The 15,207-nt window shown below is 48.7% G+C and overlaps 1 protein-coding gene and 1 non-coding gene across 3 annotated transcripts; both read right to left on the reverse strand.

Moving 5' to 3' along the window:
* Window positions 1-182: 182 nt before the first annotated feature.
* ints8 (integrator complex subunit 8) lies at window positions 183-15,070 on the reverse strand. Of its 2 annotated transcripts, none has more exons than XM_060044250.1 (28): window positions 15,006-15,070; window positions 13,837-13,975; window positions 13,074-13,248; window positions 12,410-12,550; window positions 11,779-11,850; window positions 11,575-11,626; window positions 11,170-11,355; window positions 10,734-10,841; window positions 10,193-10,345; window positions 9,785-9,885; window positions 9,316-9,457; window positions 8,841-8,911; window positions 8,048-8,223; window positions 7,520-7,650; window positions 7,072-7,182; window positions 6,407-6,611; window positions 5,248-5,369; window positions 4,187-4,371; window positions 3,714-3,747; window positions 3,547-3,606; window positions 3,225-3,286; window positions 2,787-2,905; window positions 2,161-2,264; window positions 1,670-1,720; window positions 1,125-1,198; window positions 970-1,034; window positions 637-680; window positions 183-374 (listed from the first exon to the last, which is right to left on the reverse strand). In XM_060044250.1, the coding sequence occupies exons 1-28, from the start codon at window positions 15,021-15,023 to the stop codon at window positions 258-260; spliced, it is 3,018 nt and encodes a 1,005-aa protein (XP_059900233.1). In that variant the 5' UTR covers window positions 15,024-15,070; the 3' UTR covers window positions 183-257. The 2 variants fall into 2 exon arrangements, with proteins under 2 accessions (XP_059900233.1, XP_059900234.1); XM_060044251.1 differs by having other exon boundaries at window positions 14,912-15,066.
* Window positions 12,062-12,187, reverse strand: LOC132451761 (small nucleolar RNA SNORA65). The gene has a single exon (XR_009524212.1). It is a non-coding gene; the product is annotated as a small nucleolar RNA SNORA65 (small nucleolar RNA).
* Window positions 15,071-15,207: the final 137 nt, after the last annotated feature.

A 15,207-nucleotide genomic window follows, 5' to 3' on the forward strand; every position in this document is an offset into this window, starting at 1 on the left:
CTTCTGGCTAACTCTGGTGCATTTACAGGAATGTTAATTAATGTATTAATGTAAATATAAATAAAATAGATTACGCAGATTCAGTATGTATAACTCTTAAGTGTAAATGTGTTTTTGTCATTGAAAAATATTTCTGATGACAAAAATATGACAAATAAAGCACACAGAAAATCGGAACGATCTTGTATGCATTTAAAAAAGGTTTATTTTTCTATGACAAATCTTGTTGGTTTGTGAGTCGAGTGTTCAAGTGGCGGTTAGAAGTAGAGTTTAGCCATGGCTTGCAGAAACCGCTTCTTTCGTTTCTGCGCTGCTAACTGCAACACTTCCTCTGGGTTACTGGTATTGAGCTCTGCCTGGCCAATTGCTTTAATCTGGAGAGAGAGAGAGGGGTAGAGGGAAGTTTGAGGGGGGATGAGCAAGAGTGAGAATGAGAGTGTGAAAGTGAGAGAAAAGAGGGCGCGGCTCATGTTATTGTGGTCTCTCATTGCCCTACAGTCTGCAATGTGTCACCATTCTAACAGATTCCGCAGGAGTTTGGGACACTACTGTGCCTGCTTCAATGGCCAACACTAGAATTGAATGTCCTTTTTATTTACTAGTTGAATGCAGGTTTAAGTTGTGCGTGTCACTTACTGCTATCTGTCTCTTCTCACTCTCCCCTCGTTTGTGATGAATGTCTGAAGGGGAGTTAAAGGGGAACAGCTCTACATTCATGACAGTCAGCCATCCTTATGACTTTGTAATATTTCCTGCTAACCGGAATCTTAGTCGACACATCACCATCATGTTCATCATAAATCACATGTTCAGGGTTTGCACCTCCAGCAATGTGCCTTCCAAATAAATGTCACACAAAAACTTGCAATCAAAGCAAGCTTTGCGGAATAGTGTCACCGGATGCGCACGCACGCACGCACACGCACACACACACACACACACACACACGTCTCCGCGGTAGAAGGATACGTGTGAGGTACTCCAGGATGGTGACGTCCCAGATGTAGTCGTAGAAGGAGTCCATGGCATCGTGACTGGAAGCAGCAAACAGACGTCAGTTGGACATTGATACGGGTATTGGGTGTGATTGGTATCCTAGGGATGATCGGTACATCAGGACGTACCCGTTCTGCTCCTGAAGAGCTTTGAATGCCGTCATGTAGTCCGTTTCTCTGAGGAACTGGCAGAGAACCGCGACCTACATACACAAAAGAAAAAGAAAGAACTATTCATTTCAATTATTCCACCTCAAGCTGGTGTGTAGTGAGCGTTCTGGCACCGATTGGCTGCCGTGCATCACCCAAGTGGGTGCTACATATTGGTGGTGGTTAGTGAGGTCCCCCCTTCACTTTAGGCGTCTTTGAGTGTTATTAATTATTATTATTCTTCATGTTTAACCTCTGTTTTCCTTTTATTCCTAGTCTGTTTTACATAGTTTTGAATGATGACTATATGCTCTGTAAGGTGACCTTGGGTGTCTTGAAAGGCGCCTCTAAATTAAATGTATTATTATTATTATTATTATTTAGTGTTCAGGACATAAACAGTACAAAAACAGAACAATGCTTACAATTATTTAACTATTCAAAATAATTGCCACAGTATTGACTTGATTTGACCTTTCCTCCTTTTGGAGGAACCCCCTTGGGATTGTGGGTAATGCTCTCACCTGGGTATGACAGTTCATCATGGAGCAGCACTTGATCATCCTCTTCAGCACCTGCAAAAGAAGGCGTAAGGATTCCCACCAGCAACCTTTAAAAATTCTCTTGAACCTCTCGAGTCGGTTGGGGCACAATGTGCGTTTCCTGAATGACGCAGCCAACAAGATCATATCATCTATTTGTTTTGCGCATCTCAGTCATACATTTTATTAATCTAACGATGTAGGTGCCTATGAGGACACAACCTTAACTTTACACTATTCAGTCCCTGGAAGGAGGGATCCCTCTTCTGTATTCCTTCTCCAGAGGCTTCCTTGACCTTATAAGGGCCAAGGGCCAGGGGAAGTGACATCACGCGGGCCTGTGAAGTCCTTTGAGACTGGACCTGTGATGGAGGGGCTACACAGGTCTCCATCCCCTTGACGAGTACCCACCAGATGGTTGGGGCTAGGAGTGGATCCGGGGGTGTGGGAGGAGGCTTGGGGGGGGGGTTTACCTGGTCGTTGTAGACCTCGGGGGGTACGGGCCTGGTGAAGAAGTCCGAACACACGGCCCCCGCCTGCAGGTAGAAGTGCAGAGCGGCCGAGTACTGACTGGTCACTGGACAGAGGAAGAGGAGGAAGAGGAGGGAGAGAGGAGAGTCAAAAAGCAGCCATCTTGGACAGGAAGTACGGAGAGAGGAGAGTCAAAAAGCAGCCATCTTGGACAGGAAGTACCTACAACAGACTTCGTAGAAGGGATCCACAGAGCAGCAAAAAAAATTGGTATAAAAAGGAAGATGGAGGGGGTTTGAATTGCAAATATAGATGAAGCTTATTATGTAGAAGGGCGACACTGGCGGACGAGAAGGGGTGAGGACATCTTACTCAAGGATGAGTTAGACCGTGGGGATTGAACCAAGAACCTTGGGGATCGAACCAACAACCGTTTGGCTCGAGTCCAACACACCCAACAACATTATCCCACTGCCTTGTCATAACATGGATACCCTCAGGACGACCATTGGACAGCAAGCCTTTACAGTACAGCAGGGACACATCCAGAAGACAATAGGAACACGAGCAGACGCAGTGACCCTGCCCGGCCACCAGGGGGCAGCATCAGGGGGGAGGAGCTCCGTACCGAAGTAGATGTCCGCCTGGGTGATGAGCCAGGACTGGTTGTTGGGGTTGAGGGTGAGGGCGTAGGAGACCAGCTCCTTCACCGTCACCGCCACCGCCTCCACGTCCACCGCCTGCATGCTGGACGCCGGACGGAGGGAGGGGGGGGGGAGCACAACGTGAGGGGGATGGGTGGAGTCCGTTGTTGTGATGGTTACAACAACAACAACAACAACAACAGCAACGATGGGATAATAAGTGCAGAATAACACGATAATAAATGTGTCAGATTTGTATTCCTCATCAGTTGATACAAACTAAAAAGTGGCATCCGAACCAGTTGGTGTTGATTAAAGTGGTATCGGTATACATTGCTACATATTAAACACCAAACCACCAGATACGACCAGACCAAATAACAGCAGTAACACTGGGAGCACTGGGAGTACGGAGTACATACTTGAGTATGGAGGAGGGCCAGATAGTGAGGTGTTCTGCCGTGACTTCATTCACAATGTCATCCTTGAAACGAGAGGAAAGACAAACGTTTCTTTACCGACAGAAACGGGGTTAAATACAAAAGAACAGGGAACACGTCAAATAATTATTCACGGGATATTATCATCGTAACAATTTTCAGTTTGCTAGTGTGACTTCTGCAGCGCGAGTATCACTTTAGCGTCGGTCACCTCCGTTACCTTGGCAACCAACGTCAACACTAGGAGGCGAGGGGGAGAGAGAATGAGAGAGAGAGAGACACAGAGAAGGGAGTCGAGACTCACCCGCACGATGCTATGGAGCTTGACGAACAGGGAGATGAGTGCAGTCAGAACCAGCGGCTCCTGTCAGAGTTCAGGAGAACGCCGTTAGGTTTGATATATATATCCGTCATAAGCCTGGCAGTAACCGTTATGACCCACATGTTATTCACAATGTATTCTTGACTCACCCTCAGCTTCTTGACAAAAGTGATGAACTTGCTCCTAAAAAGAGGTTGGAAGAACGAAGAAAATTATTTAGGATGGCAGTTGCTACGGCGATGCTTCTTGAAAGCCGTCATGAAACATGCCAGCATGTATAACAATCGTCATACAATATTTTTAACATGTGAATATGTATTATTTTGATATTGAATATAGTAGTCTATACCATTTTGTCCCAGTCGCTAGAATAATATCGTCTTTTATAAAATTCATCGGTGTAAAAATCTGATGTTTCCGGGATGTGAACGTTTGACTCCGTTCCGAACTCTCCGTTCCGAACTTTGAGATCAAATCTCACAATTTGACAACTTATGCTTTTTTGTGTATTTTAACATCATGCACATCAACACAAAAACAAAACTCCATCCATTCCATTCCACATCTTATCTCCCAGTCAAACCCAACAGCCATCCACTCCGGTGAGAACCAAACCACGGACCGCTGCATGATGCCCATGCTGGACTCGCGGTGCTTGATGAGGCCCATGCGGCCGTCGTTGTTCCTCTTGTGCTGCGTGGACATGCTGCAGATCTGCACCACCACCTCCCACAGCTCCTTGGCCGTGCGCCGGCTCTCTTTAGGCCCCGGGAGCTCCTTGCAGGTGGAGGCCAGCAGCTGACCCAGCTGTCAGGGGTCAGGGGTCAGGGGGAGCAGGGGGGGGGCGGGGTGGATCAGAGTGTGATTGGGGGGGGGATTTAGAACATGTTGGTTGCAGCATTACCCAGGGTGCCTTGCTGCTGAATGTAACTGACCCTTACATTTCGTTTAACGATAACGAATTTAGGGTTTATTTTATTTTCCATTTTCTGAAATACGATCTAGCTTCTATGAAGATAATTTACATCATATCATTTCTATAATAAAATAATAATAATTGTCTAAATAAAATTGTCGAAAGAATTGCTAAGAGATAATAGTAAACATTTCAATCAAAAAGGTGTTAAAAGAAATGCCTGGCTTGAACCATCTTGCAAACATCCTACCGGTACCTCCCCTGCATAATACAAATGACACATCAGCACCATAACATCAGTCAGTGCGCCTTCTGCTACTGCTGCGAAAAGTGCTAGAGGGAGGGAGGAGGGAGGGAAGGAAGGAGGAACCAGGCAGCCTGGTTCCTCCTTCCTTCCCTCCCTCCTCCCTCCCTCTAGTTCCTCCTCCCTCCTCCCTCCCTCCCCCTAGTAATTGGCAGGAGAGATCCTACATTACTTGTACTATTACGGCTAAAACAGTCCGGAGAAGCCGGGCTAACAGCGAGAGGGAGGAGGGAGGAGGGAGGAGGGAGGAGGGGGGAGGAGGGAGGAGGAAGGGAGGGGGGAGGAGAGAGGGGGGAGGAGGAAGGGAGGGGGGAGGAGGGAGGGAGGTGGAGGGAGGGAGGAGGGAGGGAGGTGGAGGGAGGGAGGAGGGAGGGAGGTGGAGGGAGGAGGGAGGGAGGAGGGAGGAGAGAGGGGGGAGGAGGGAGGGAGGAGGGAGGCGGGAGGGAGGGGGCACCGGGCTCACCTTGATGTAGGGGTTGCTCTGGACCAGGGGGGGGGGCACCTGAAGGGTCAGGTAGTCGTTCTCCCGCCAGTTCAGCATGAAGGCCACACACTCCTCCCCCACCACCTGCCTCAGGGGGAGGTCTGGGGGGGGGGGGGGGGGGACGACACAGAGGGTCAAAGGTCACGGCTGGATGAACAGATACCGCCTACAGACTTCAACGCAACGCTCTGCATTTATAGATGGTTGATAAGTGCCGTGTTCAAAGGAAACATATTTTCCCACCAGGTTTTTTGTTGATTAGCCGTCACAAGCCAGGTCAAAATCGACCCTCTAGTGACATCACAGATGATCAATCAATGTGTGATTTATAGATCGGCCTACCAGTTGCGACGGCACACTGGACAGGCTGGTAGGCCGAGCCCATAGTAATCATTTACAATTGTATATTCATATTTTGTTAATGATTGAAACATTGATTTATTGTATCTCTTTCTTCTAACAAATGTACTAATGTAAAAGCGTATGAATGACTTACGACAGAACCTTCTTTCAAGTGTTACAGACAACAAAGCATTGAACGAATTCAATGCTTTTGATGGCATCCAAAATGACCCCCTCTCCCCGTCTGGTGACTCACCGTGGAGCCTCATCTCCAGGTAGCCCCGCCCCCTCTCCAGGTAGCCCCGCCCCCTCTCCAGGTAGCCCCGCCCCCCCTGTACCCTGACTCACAGTGGAGCCTCATCTCCAGGTAGCCCCGCCCCCTCTCCAGGTAGCCCCGCCCCCCCCCCTGACTCACCGTGGATCCTCATCTCCAGGTAGCCCCGCCCCCTCTCCAGGTAGCCCCGCCCTCTCTCCAGGTAGCCCCGCCCCCCCTGTACCCTGACTCACCGTGGAGCCTCATCTCCAGGTAGCCCCGCCCCCTCTCCAGGTAGCCCCGCCCCCGCCCCCCCCCCTGACTCACCGTGGATCCTCATCTCCAGGTAGCCCCGCCCCCTCTCCAGGTAGCCCCGCCCTCTCTCCAGGTAGCCCCGCCCCCGCCCCCCCCTGACTCACCGTGGATCCTCATCTCCAGGTAGCCCCGCCCCCTCTCCAGGTAGCCCCGCCCCCCCCCCCCACCCTGACTCACCGTGGATCCTCATCTCCAGGTAGCCCCGCCCCCCCCCCCACCCTGACTCACCGTGGATCCTCATCTCCAGGTAGCCGCGGACCCGGCTCACCAGGTCGGAGGAGGGCCGGTCCCGGCAGCCGTCGGCGGCCAGCGTCTCGTGGGCGCGCACCTCCAGCAGCAGCATCTCGTTCAGCATCACCTGCCGCAGCCGCGGGGAGAACTCCGTCACCAGCTCCAGGCCCGCCGAGAACAGCTGCCGGGCGTGGCCGAAGTCCTGCACAGAGCGGGGGCGGGCGCAATGCATCATGGGATATTAGAGCGCAGGACGGCAGCGGTTGTTTACATTTTAGTTTAGCTTCTGTTATGTAACTTTATTTTGTGGGACCATTTTTAACTATCTTTATCAGATAGTTTAGATACAACTTCATCAATAGCCCGTAGGAGAAATTTGTAAGAGATTATTATATTATTAGAGATAATAGTAATGATAATATAGTTATTCAGGAGAAGGGAGAGGTAATGGTATATTGTTAAATGAAGCTTAAAAGGAGTATGTGGAGATGGGCATGAATGTAAATCCATGGAAATGAACCCCAAACCCTTTGGTTCTGGGTTCATCCTGTCATCACCCTAACCCCTATCCAGCTAGAATCAAAGCATTGCAGGCACAACATTGTAAATAGGACATCTAGCCGGAACTGAGGGCGAATAGAGCAAGCGTTCAGACAACACACCTTTATGGTGATGCAGTGGAGACCCTTGGCCATCAGTATGTACACCAGGTCTTTAGTCAGGGGGTCTTTGATGCCCAGGATCACGTTGATGTAGTCCGGGGGGACCTCCCACTGTGGGACGGACACACACACACACACACACACACACACACACACACACACACACACACACACACACACACACACACACACACACACACACACACACACACACACACACACACACACACACACACACACACACACACACACACACACACACACACTTTGAGTGCATCAGTAAAGCCTTCAGTGTATTTAAACACCAGGTAGGACAGCAGTGTGCAGCCTTTTCCCTCGACCCAAACAGCCGTGGCACAACCGCTGCTTCCACCACCCCCGCTACGGGCCATCAGCGAGTCCCTCCGCCCACAGGGAGGCGCGGGTGCTGCGGCGGGCGACCTCTGACCTTGCTGTTGATCCTCCAGAAGTGCCTCTGGGCCATGCCGTGGACCTCGATCAGGATCTGACGCACCCTGCGGGGCTCCAGGGACAAGATGAGCTGCTGCTCCAGCTGCCCGATGCTCACACTGGCCGAGGCTGAGGGGGGAGGGACAGAGGGGGAGAGCGGGGGGGGAGACAGACGACAGACAGTGAGTGAGGGAGTGAGTGAAAGGGTGAGAGTGAGAGAGTGAGAGAGTGTGAGAGTGAGTGGTCGTGTGTGAGAGGGTGCGTGAAAGGGTGAGTGTGTTTGAGTGTGAGTGAGAGAGTGCGTGAGAGGGTGACAGGGTTTGAGTGGGAGTGAGAGAGTGCGTCGGCGTGAGCATATGAGAGAAAGTGAGGGGGAGAGAGAGTGTGTGAGTGAGTGTGTCCAAGACACAGTGAGTGTCTGAGCAAAGAGAGTGAGAGTGAGTTTAGCAAAGAGTGAGAGTGAGTGAGTGAGTGCAAGACAGGGTGGGAATGTCCGTCCCCCCGTGTCCCCCCGTCCCCCGGGTACCTGGGATGTCGTAGAAGGAGGGCAGGGGCTTGGCACTGAGGTTGATGGTGGCCGACCTCTTCCTCATCTGCTCCACCAGCGCCTTGCGCTCCTCCTCCCGCAGCAGCTCCATGAACAGCTTGTGGGAGGACACCACGAACACCAGAGGCAGCTCCTCCAGGCTCTCACACAGGGTCCTGGGGGGGGGGGGGGACACAGGGCTTCAGCGTGCGTTTCCTCATCTCCTCTTTCATTTAGTATTTAGCATTAACATTGCTGTCCTGGGCTGTGTTTTGTGCTGCGACGGCCATGATTCGCACATGGGATTATTAATGAAGCGTGGTTTTTTTATCATGACAGGGAATACAGAGAAAGGTTGTGATGGAAGACGGGGAATACAGAGACTACAGGGACAGGTCGTAATGGAAAACAGGGAATACAGAGACAGGGCGCGAAGGAAGACAGGGAATACAGAGAAAGGTTGTGATGGAAGACAGGGAATACAGAGAAAGGTTGTGATGGAAGACGGGGAATACAGAGACAGGGCGCGAAGGAAGACAGGGAATACAGAGAAAGTCCATCAAGGAAAACACTAGGGAATACAGAGACAGTAAATTGAGGCAGACGGGGAATAGAGAGACGATTCATTAAGGTAAACAGGGAACACCAAGAAAGTCCATTATGGAAGACACTACAGAGACAGGTTGTTGAGGAGCCGGTAGGGGTGTGCGGCGCCCTGGCCACTACACCAGACTAAGGGTTTGGGTGTTCTGCGGACGTGGTTGAAAACGTGGTCAGATGTATCCCCTCTCACTTCATGAAGTTGGCCATGTTCTGCCGAGACGTCTCAGAGGGCCGGTCCTTCTCCAGGGACCGCGTGCACACCTGCAAGGTGAGGATATTGAATGGTTTGAGTGTGCACTGCGTTCGAAGCCAAGTTGAGGTTGAAAACCAAGAAACAATTAAATCCCTATTTCCCCAAAAAGGATCTGATAGAAATGGAACTCTAGTGTGTTAAAAATAGGACTTAATAATTATATAATAAGTAAAATAACAATGATAACAGTTAAAGCTGCACTATGTAACTTTTCCACTGCAGCTTTTTACTCCAATAATCAATCTGCAGCAGAACGTTAAAAAAAAGAAAAGAAAAGAAACATCCACGATTCAAAGAAACGGACGAGGCTGTTCACTGTTACCACAGCATCTCAGGCCCCTAGAGGCTGCTAACAGGAAGACGAACATAGTGCCTCTTTAAAACGCAGTGCCATGGGGCTGGCCGCCCTTACCTCCAGGATGAAGTCCACCAGCCGCTTGCTGGGCTTCAGCAGCAGCTGGTGGAAGCGCACGCTAAGCCCCTCCCCTTGCAGCGCGTCCCGCACCGCGTTACAAACGCACAGCTGTTGGCACACGTCGTCCAGACCCCGCTCCCTGGAAGCACAACAGGCAACCGAAACGGTAATGAGCTGTTTGGCAGTGGTGGTGTTGATCAGTACATGGCGCGTGAAAGTTAAGAAGTTAGTCTGGTTAATGCTCATTTATATAATTTTTCTGGGATATTCCTGACGAGTGAATTCCAGTTGATCAATACGGTTTCTGGGTTGTGAATATCAGTTACATGTTGACATTTCAAGGATTCCTCCTAATTCATTTTGCACAGAAGAGTAGGTATTTGGTGGTTTTGAGTGTGTTTAAGAGTATTTGGTAGTTTTCATGTATTTCAGAATATGGGGTTCTATTGAGTAGAGGTGGTCTCACCCTTGCTGGGCTTTGTGGAGGTACTCTCGGAGGACGGACTGTCTGAGGTGGTTCGGTAAACTGTGGCTGGTGTTGTCCTGGATGAAGGCCTCCACCAGAGCCTGTGGAGACATGGAGAAACACAGCGGCACTTAGTATTGTGGTGCGTAACGTGGGCCGTATCTCCAGCTTTTAGGTTTGAAACCGTTAGAAACAGCATTATCCATTAATATCAATGATGCCCCAGTGAATATGTACTCAGTATGTTGTTGCATACTGCGAACTTCATACTTTTTGGATACTTTGGTAATCGCAAATGCACTATCTATGTACGTATCTACAGCCATCCCCCAGGCCCCCACATGTGGTCCCGACCCCGAACTTGAGAATCGCTGCCATGGTGATATCAGAGCAGCATCTTGTTCCCACCTGGTGGTTGTGGGTCCTGATGAGGCTGTTGATCTGGCCGTAGGGCGTTGCCGTGGCGTCGGCGGGGCCCAGGGTTCCGGTTAGCGCCCGGCAGGCATTCCAGTAGCCGGCCAATCGCTTCTCATCCAGGTGGACATGGAGGGAGGAGCCAAGCTAAACCACACCCACAATAAACAAGAGCACCTCTCAAGACCGGTTCCAATGGTGTTTAACATCGAAACCATCAATACATTCTGAATACAGAGATAGTAGAGTATTCCATTTAAAGCAACTCAAGCAGGAACAGTTTCCAATATCTTTCAACAGCTGAAGTTTTGAAGATCAATCCTTTGAAATAGTATTTTTTTCATGCGTGTTAAACATAATTATTCAACAAAACACACCACCATAGCATTGCCTAACATACTGCAGTATAACCATAACAAATTATTCTGTTTCTTTAAACAAATGTTTTCCTAATACACTTTTGGAGCCATTTGAACCACAACACGAAACAGGTAGATAAAATGCTAATATGTTTATAAGGATTCTGGTCTCCTACCTTCTGTAGGAGGTCCCGGGTCAGTCTGAAGTGCTCCATGGCCTTCCCGTAGGCCCCCTGGTCAGTGCAGCCCTGCTGGAAGTAGATCCCGCCCAGGTCGTAGCGGACCTGGATCACACACAAACAGGTTAGCATCGCTGTATAGTCGCTGCCAGTACAAGGGACGTTGTTTACAAATGTCGTTATTGCAGCAAATAACCAACTGAAATTTTTTACTTCTACAAAAAAAGAAATTTATATCATTTTTATAAGGAGAAGTAATTGAAGGAGCCACCAAATACACTTCCAAAGTACAGTCAAGATTTACAAAGTCACTAAAAGTCCACACGTATCCATCACTTTAAAGCAGCACTATCCGACGAAACACGCTCGCCGCTGTCGCGGCCACCACAGGCCCCGCCCACCACAGGCCCTGCCCACCACAGGCCCCGCCCACCTGGCAGTGCAGCTCGTGGGCACTGATGCGGAGCCCCGCGGTCGACGCCTCCGTCTCCCCGTTGGCGGTGCCGGCAGCGTCGGCGCCCAGCAGGTCCAGCGTGCGCACGTTGTGCACGTAGAAGTCCTTGTGGAGCCGCAGGGCGCCCTCCAGCACGCTGATGGAGTCCGCCGACTGCTCCTTCAGCTGCCACGGCAACCACAAACAAAACAACAACAATACATCATTCGACGGCCAAGTCCTTTGAACCAGTGTGTGTGTGTGTGTGTGTGTGTGTGTGTGTGTGTGTGTGTGTGTGTGTGTGTGTGTGTGTGTGTGTGTGTGTGTGTGTGTGTGTGTGTGTGTGTGTGTGTGTGTGTGTGTGTGTGTGTGTGTGTGTGTCAATCGTTTCTTTGGTTTACACACCACAATGAGGATGTTTTCTGTCATCTCTTTCTCCTGCTGGATAATATTCAACCTGGGGAAGAAAAGAGCAACAGAAATGTACTACGTTATCATGTGTGCATTTCCCATACGTTTGTCTGCCACCAGAAGGTGATGCAGACCATGTCATCACACAACACTTTCTACTGTAAACCGAGTATGTGGTAAAGAACCGGTGAAACCTACATGTTCATCTGGTGGGGTCCGGGTTTGGTCTGCTTCTCTGGGAAGCTGCTCAGCACGATGGTTCTGATGGCCCTTCACGAAACAAACACAAACACTTATACAATGTATATACAAACTTTCTATATGCTTTTCTTGAGGAACAGAAACGTAAAGCACACAAAACCAACTAGCACTTTTTTAGTAGAAAAGTCGAAAATAATGTATTGGCATCCTCATTGAGGGATATAAAATTTATTTAAAGAAACATGTTCTTTAGGTGTTTAAAAACAAGTACCAGTTACAAACATGTACCAGGCCTTTCGGCACAGGGGTGCCCACTGTACTGGGTAGCCCTGCTTCCTAAGAGCTGGGTCAATCTCAGCCTCCACTGGACTATACACCGTCACCAACAGACAGGCAGAGTGGCGGGAGGCTAGCGATGCAGTGCTTTTTATGCCAAATCAGTCGACAGGTCATGTGGTGTGATTTCATCAAAAGGTATGGCAGATGTCAATCAAATCTAAAACGTCCCTTTAATGTAAAAACTCTAACAGTATTTTGAGACCTGTATACACGCTTATTTTAAGTGCAAATTGAAAATGCGCATAAAAACAGGTGGATCGTTTTTAAGCGGCGGTTGTGCGGGACCCACCAGCGGTTGTAGATGAGCACGGCCATGGCGGTGGTGGGTGGCAGGGTGGAGAGGTCCAGGTCGACGTGCTTCACCCCCGGGGGGACCTTGCTCACGCACAGCAGCTCGTTCAGCAGCATGTTGAGCACCGGGATGCTCAGGCTGACGGGGGTGGAAGGGACACACACACAGAATATGAAAACTAATATTGGTGATATCAGCTGTCATTTTGAGTGACTTTCATGAAACCCGAAGGACAAAACACAAAGGTATATACGGCCATTAAAGTGAAGCATTGTTCTCCATAGGCCTGGATAAAAAGATGCGTCCCGGAGTCTTGAGTCTTTAGTCGTAATTGGATTACATATTTGATTTCATGTTGGACTTTAGATTTTGTTCAAGTATATACACATGCATACATTTTTGGGAAACCATTTGTGAGTAAAATGAATAAAAAAAAAAATTTAAAAAAAAATCACACTCACATACTCTTTCCCCTTCACACACTCTCGCCCTCACACAAACTTTCACCCTCACACACACTCTCTTCCCATCACACACACTCTCCCTCTCACACACACTCTTGCCCTCACACACACCCTCTTCCCCTCACACACACTCTCGCCCTCACACACCCTCTCGCCCTCACACACACTCTCCCCCTCTCTCCCTCAGCAGCCCCCACCCTTTCTCCAGCAGGTCCAGGTCCCATCTCATGTGGGCGGCTATCTTGAGCGCCAGCAGCTTGAGGGTGCGGTTCCTGCGGTTGTCCACCGGGGGCTGGACCTGGTTCTGCTCGTTCAGCGACGGCTTGGACGCCTGCTCCAGGAACTGGACGATCAGCTGGGCCGCGGTGGGGTCTGCGGAGGAACACGTGTTCAACAACAACATCTAACAAGCATGGAATAGTGAACACAAGTAACAACCGTGCACACTGCCCCAGTGCCCCGTCTCGGCAAAGACTGAGTATGGAGGAACGGAAATCTAGTTAATTTTTTTATTATAGTGCATTAAAATGCATAATGCACACGTCTTCATAAGGAAACGAACCTCTTGAGCTCTCTCTTGAAATGTATAATCAACCTTGAGTCAAAATATAGTTAACCGGTATTAACAGATCTACATTCATAGCTTGATTTGACCAAATTAAGGGCAGGAAAGTGTAGCAGATTGGGTGTTCAACTCCCAAAGGCCAAGAAGTTACTGGGTTCGATGCCCTTTTGTCTTAAACCTACCGGTACCCAAGACGCCCTAACCTCTAAACACTCCTCAATAACATGAATTGGCATTCAACGTTGTCCCTTTGAAAAAGAGCATCTTCTAATCGAAATGACTCGGTAGTACATAGTAACTACGATGTAGTAAGTAGCTACTAGCATAAAGGTAACAAGCCCCACAACAAACATAACGCTCCATATTAGAGACCAAAGGTTCAGAGCACCACTGACCCGGGCTGGCCTTGTGGAGGTGCGTCTCCAGAAGGCTTCCGTCCAGCAGGAACTCGAACCAGGAGGTCTGGACCGGGGAACTGGGGCGGCCTCCGGGGGCAGCGCTGACCCGCTCCGCTGCCTCCGCGCTCATCTTGCCCTGGGAATGAATGAGCAGAACATGGTGGAATGGTTGACAAGGTATTTTTTCCAAATTTTGACAAACTATGATTATTTTGTAGTATATAATAAGGGCTATGATGACAATAATAATACAAGGTGATAAACGTGCAATAAGGTATAATATTGATTGAAACTAATTTAGTTTAAGTCAGAATATTGATCGACATTCAATCATTACAGAAAGCTAGTCTCCAACACTGGGACTCCCACTGTGAATATCCATGGCACAGGTCACGTGTCTGTACTATTCCCAGTTCAGGAGGTGCCGTTACACAGCTAAACCTCCTACCTTTGATCTCAAAAGATGGAACCCTGTTAGGGCATTTTCGAAACAGATGAATGGGATGAGATTAATGTTTTGTACTTGAAATATAATCTACTGTGGAAACTGTAAAGTATCCAAAGGGAGACGCAAGATTGCAAGGTGTGGGTGGTATATGTGTTTATAAACTCCTTGGAAGCCAAGGAAAGTTATGGAAATGATTAGAGCCCTCCTTGTTGTGAATGGAACAGTGAACATGGAACTCTCTGAGAGACACTTACCTCCATGCAGTGTACACACTGCATGGAGGTAATGAAACTACAAGTGCTATTAGTTTGTTGCATGGGCATTTTAGTTGATTCAAAGCAGCAGGGTTGCATTTTAGCAAAGTCGGTTCGTCGTGAGATGATCTGACAGCAAACAAGTACTCATGTAACTCGGCTTATAGATGCCATTGAAGATACACAACGGAATATCTCTGAAGATGATACCCAAACTACACAGTAGAAAGATATATGCAACTAACGTTAATTAATGTTTTGGAAGCACTCAATATCACCAGCATCCTTTCTTTCATTGGATAATGCGGCTGGTTTACGTAAATGTGTGTTATTGAATAGTGTTTCCACGGAGACATATCGCGTATCTTACCTCAATGATTGGATAATTAATCTGCTAAAAATATGTACGAAATTTACACACACATTCTTGATAAAATTGAATCGCTTGACTGTTGTTTTCTCACATATTTCCTTTTCTTCATATCCACGGACTTTCCGCTTCCGCTGTGTCACCAGGCGAATCCATGCTGCGCTGCATTTGCGCATATTTATAGTTTTTCGTGAGCGCATAATACATAAACTAAACTTGTGCATTTACTTTGTAATATTTTATTGGGAACAAGTTAATCACATTTAATTCATTGCACATCACCCCTTCACAATAGT

This window comes from Gadus macrocephalus, chromosome 22 (genome assembly GCF_031168955.1).
Source record: "Gadus macrocephalus chromosome 22, ASM3116895v1".
Taxonomy (NCBI): domain Eukaryota; kingdom Metazoa; phylum Chordata; class Actinopteri; order Gadiformes; family Gadidae; genus Gadus; species Gadus macrocephalus.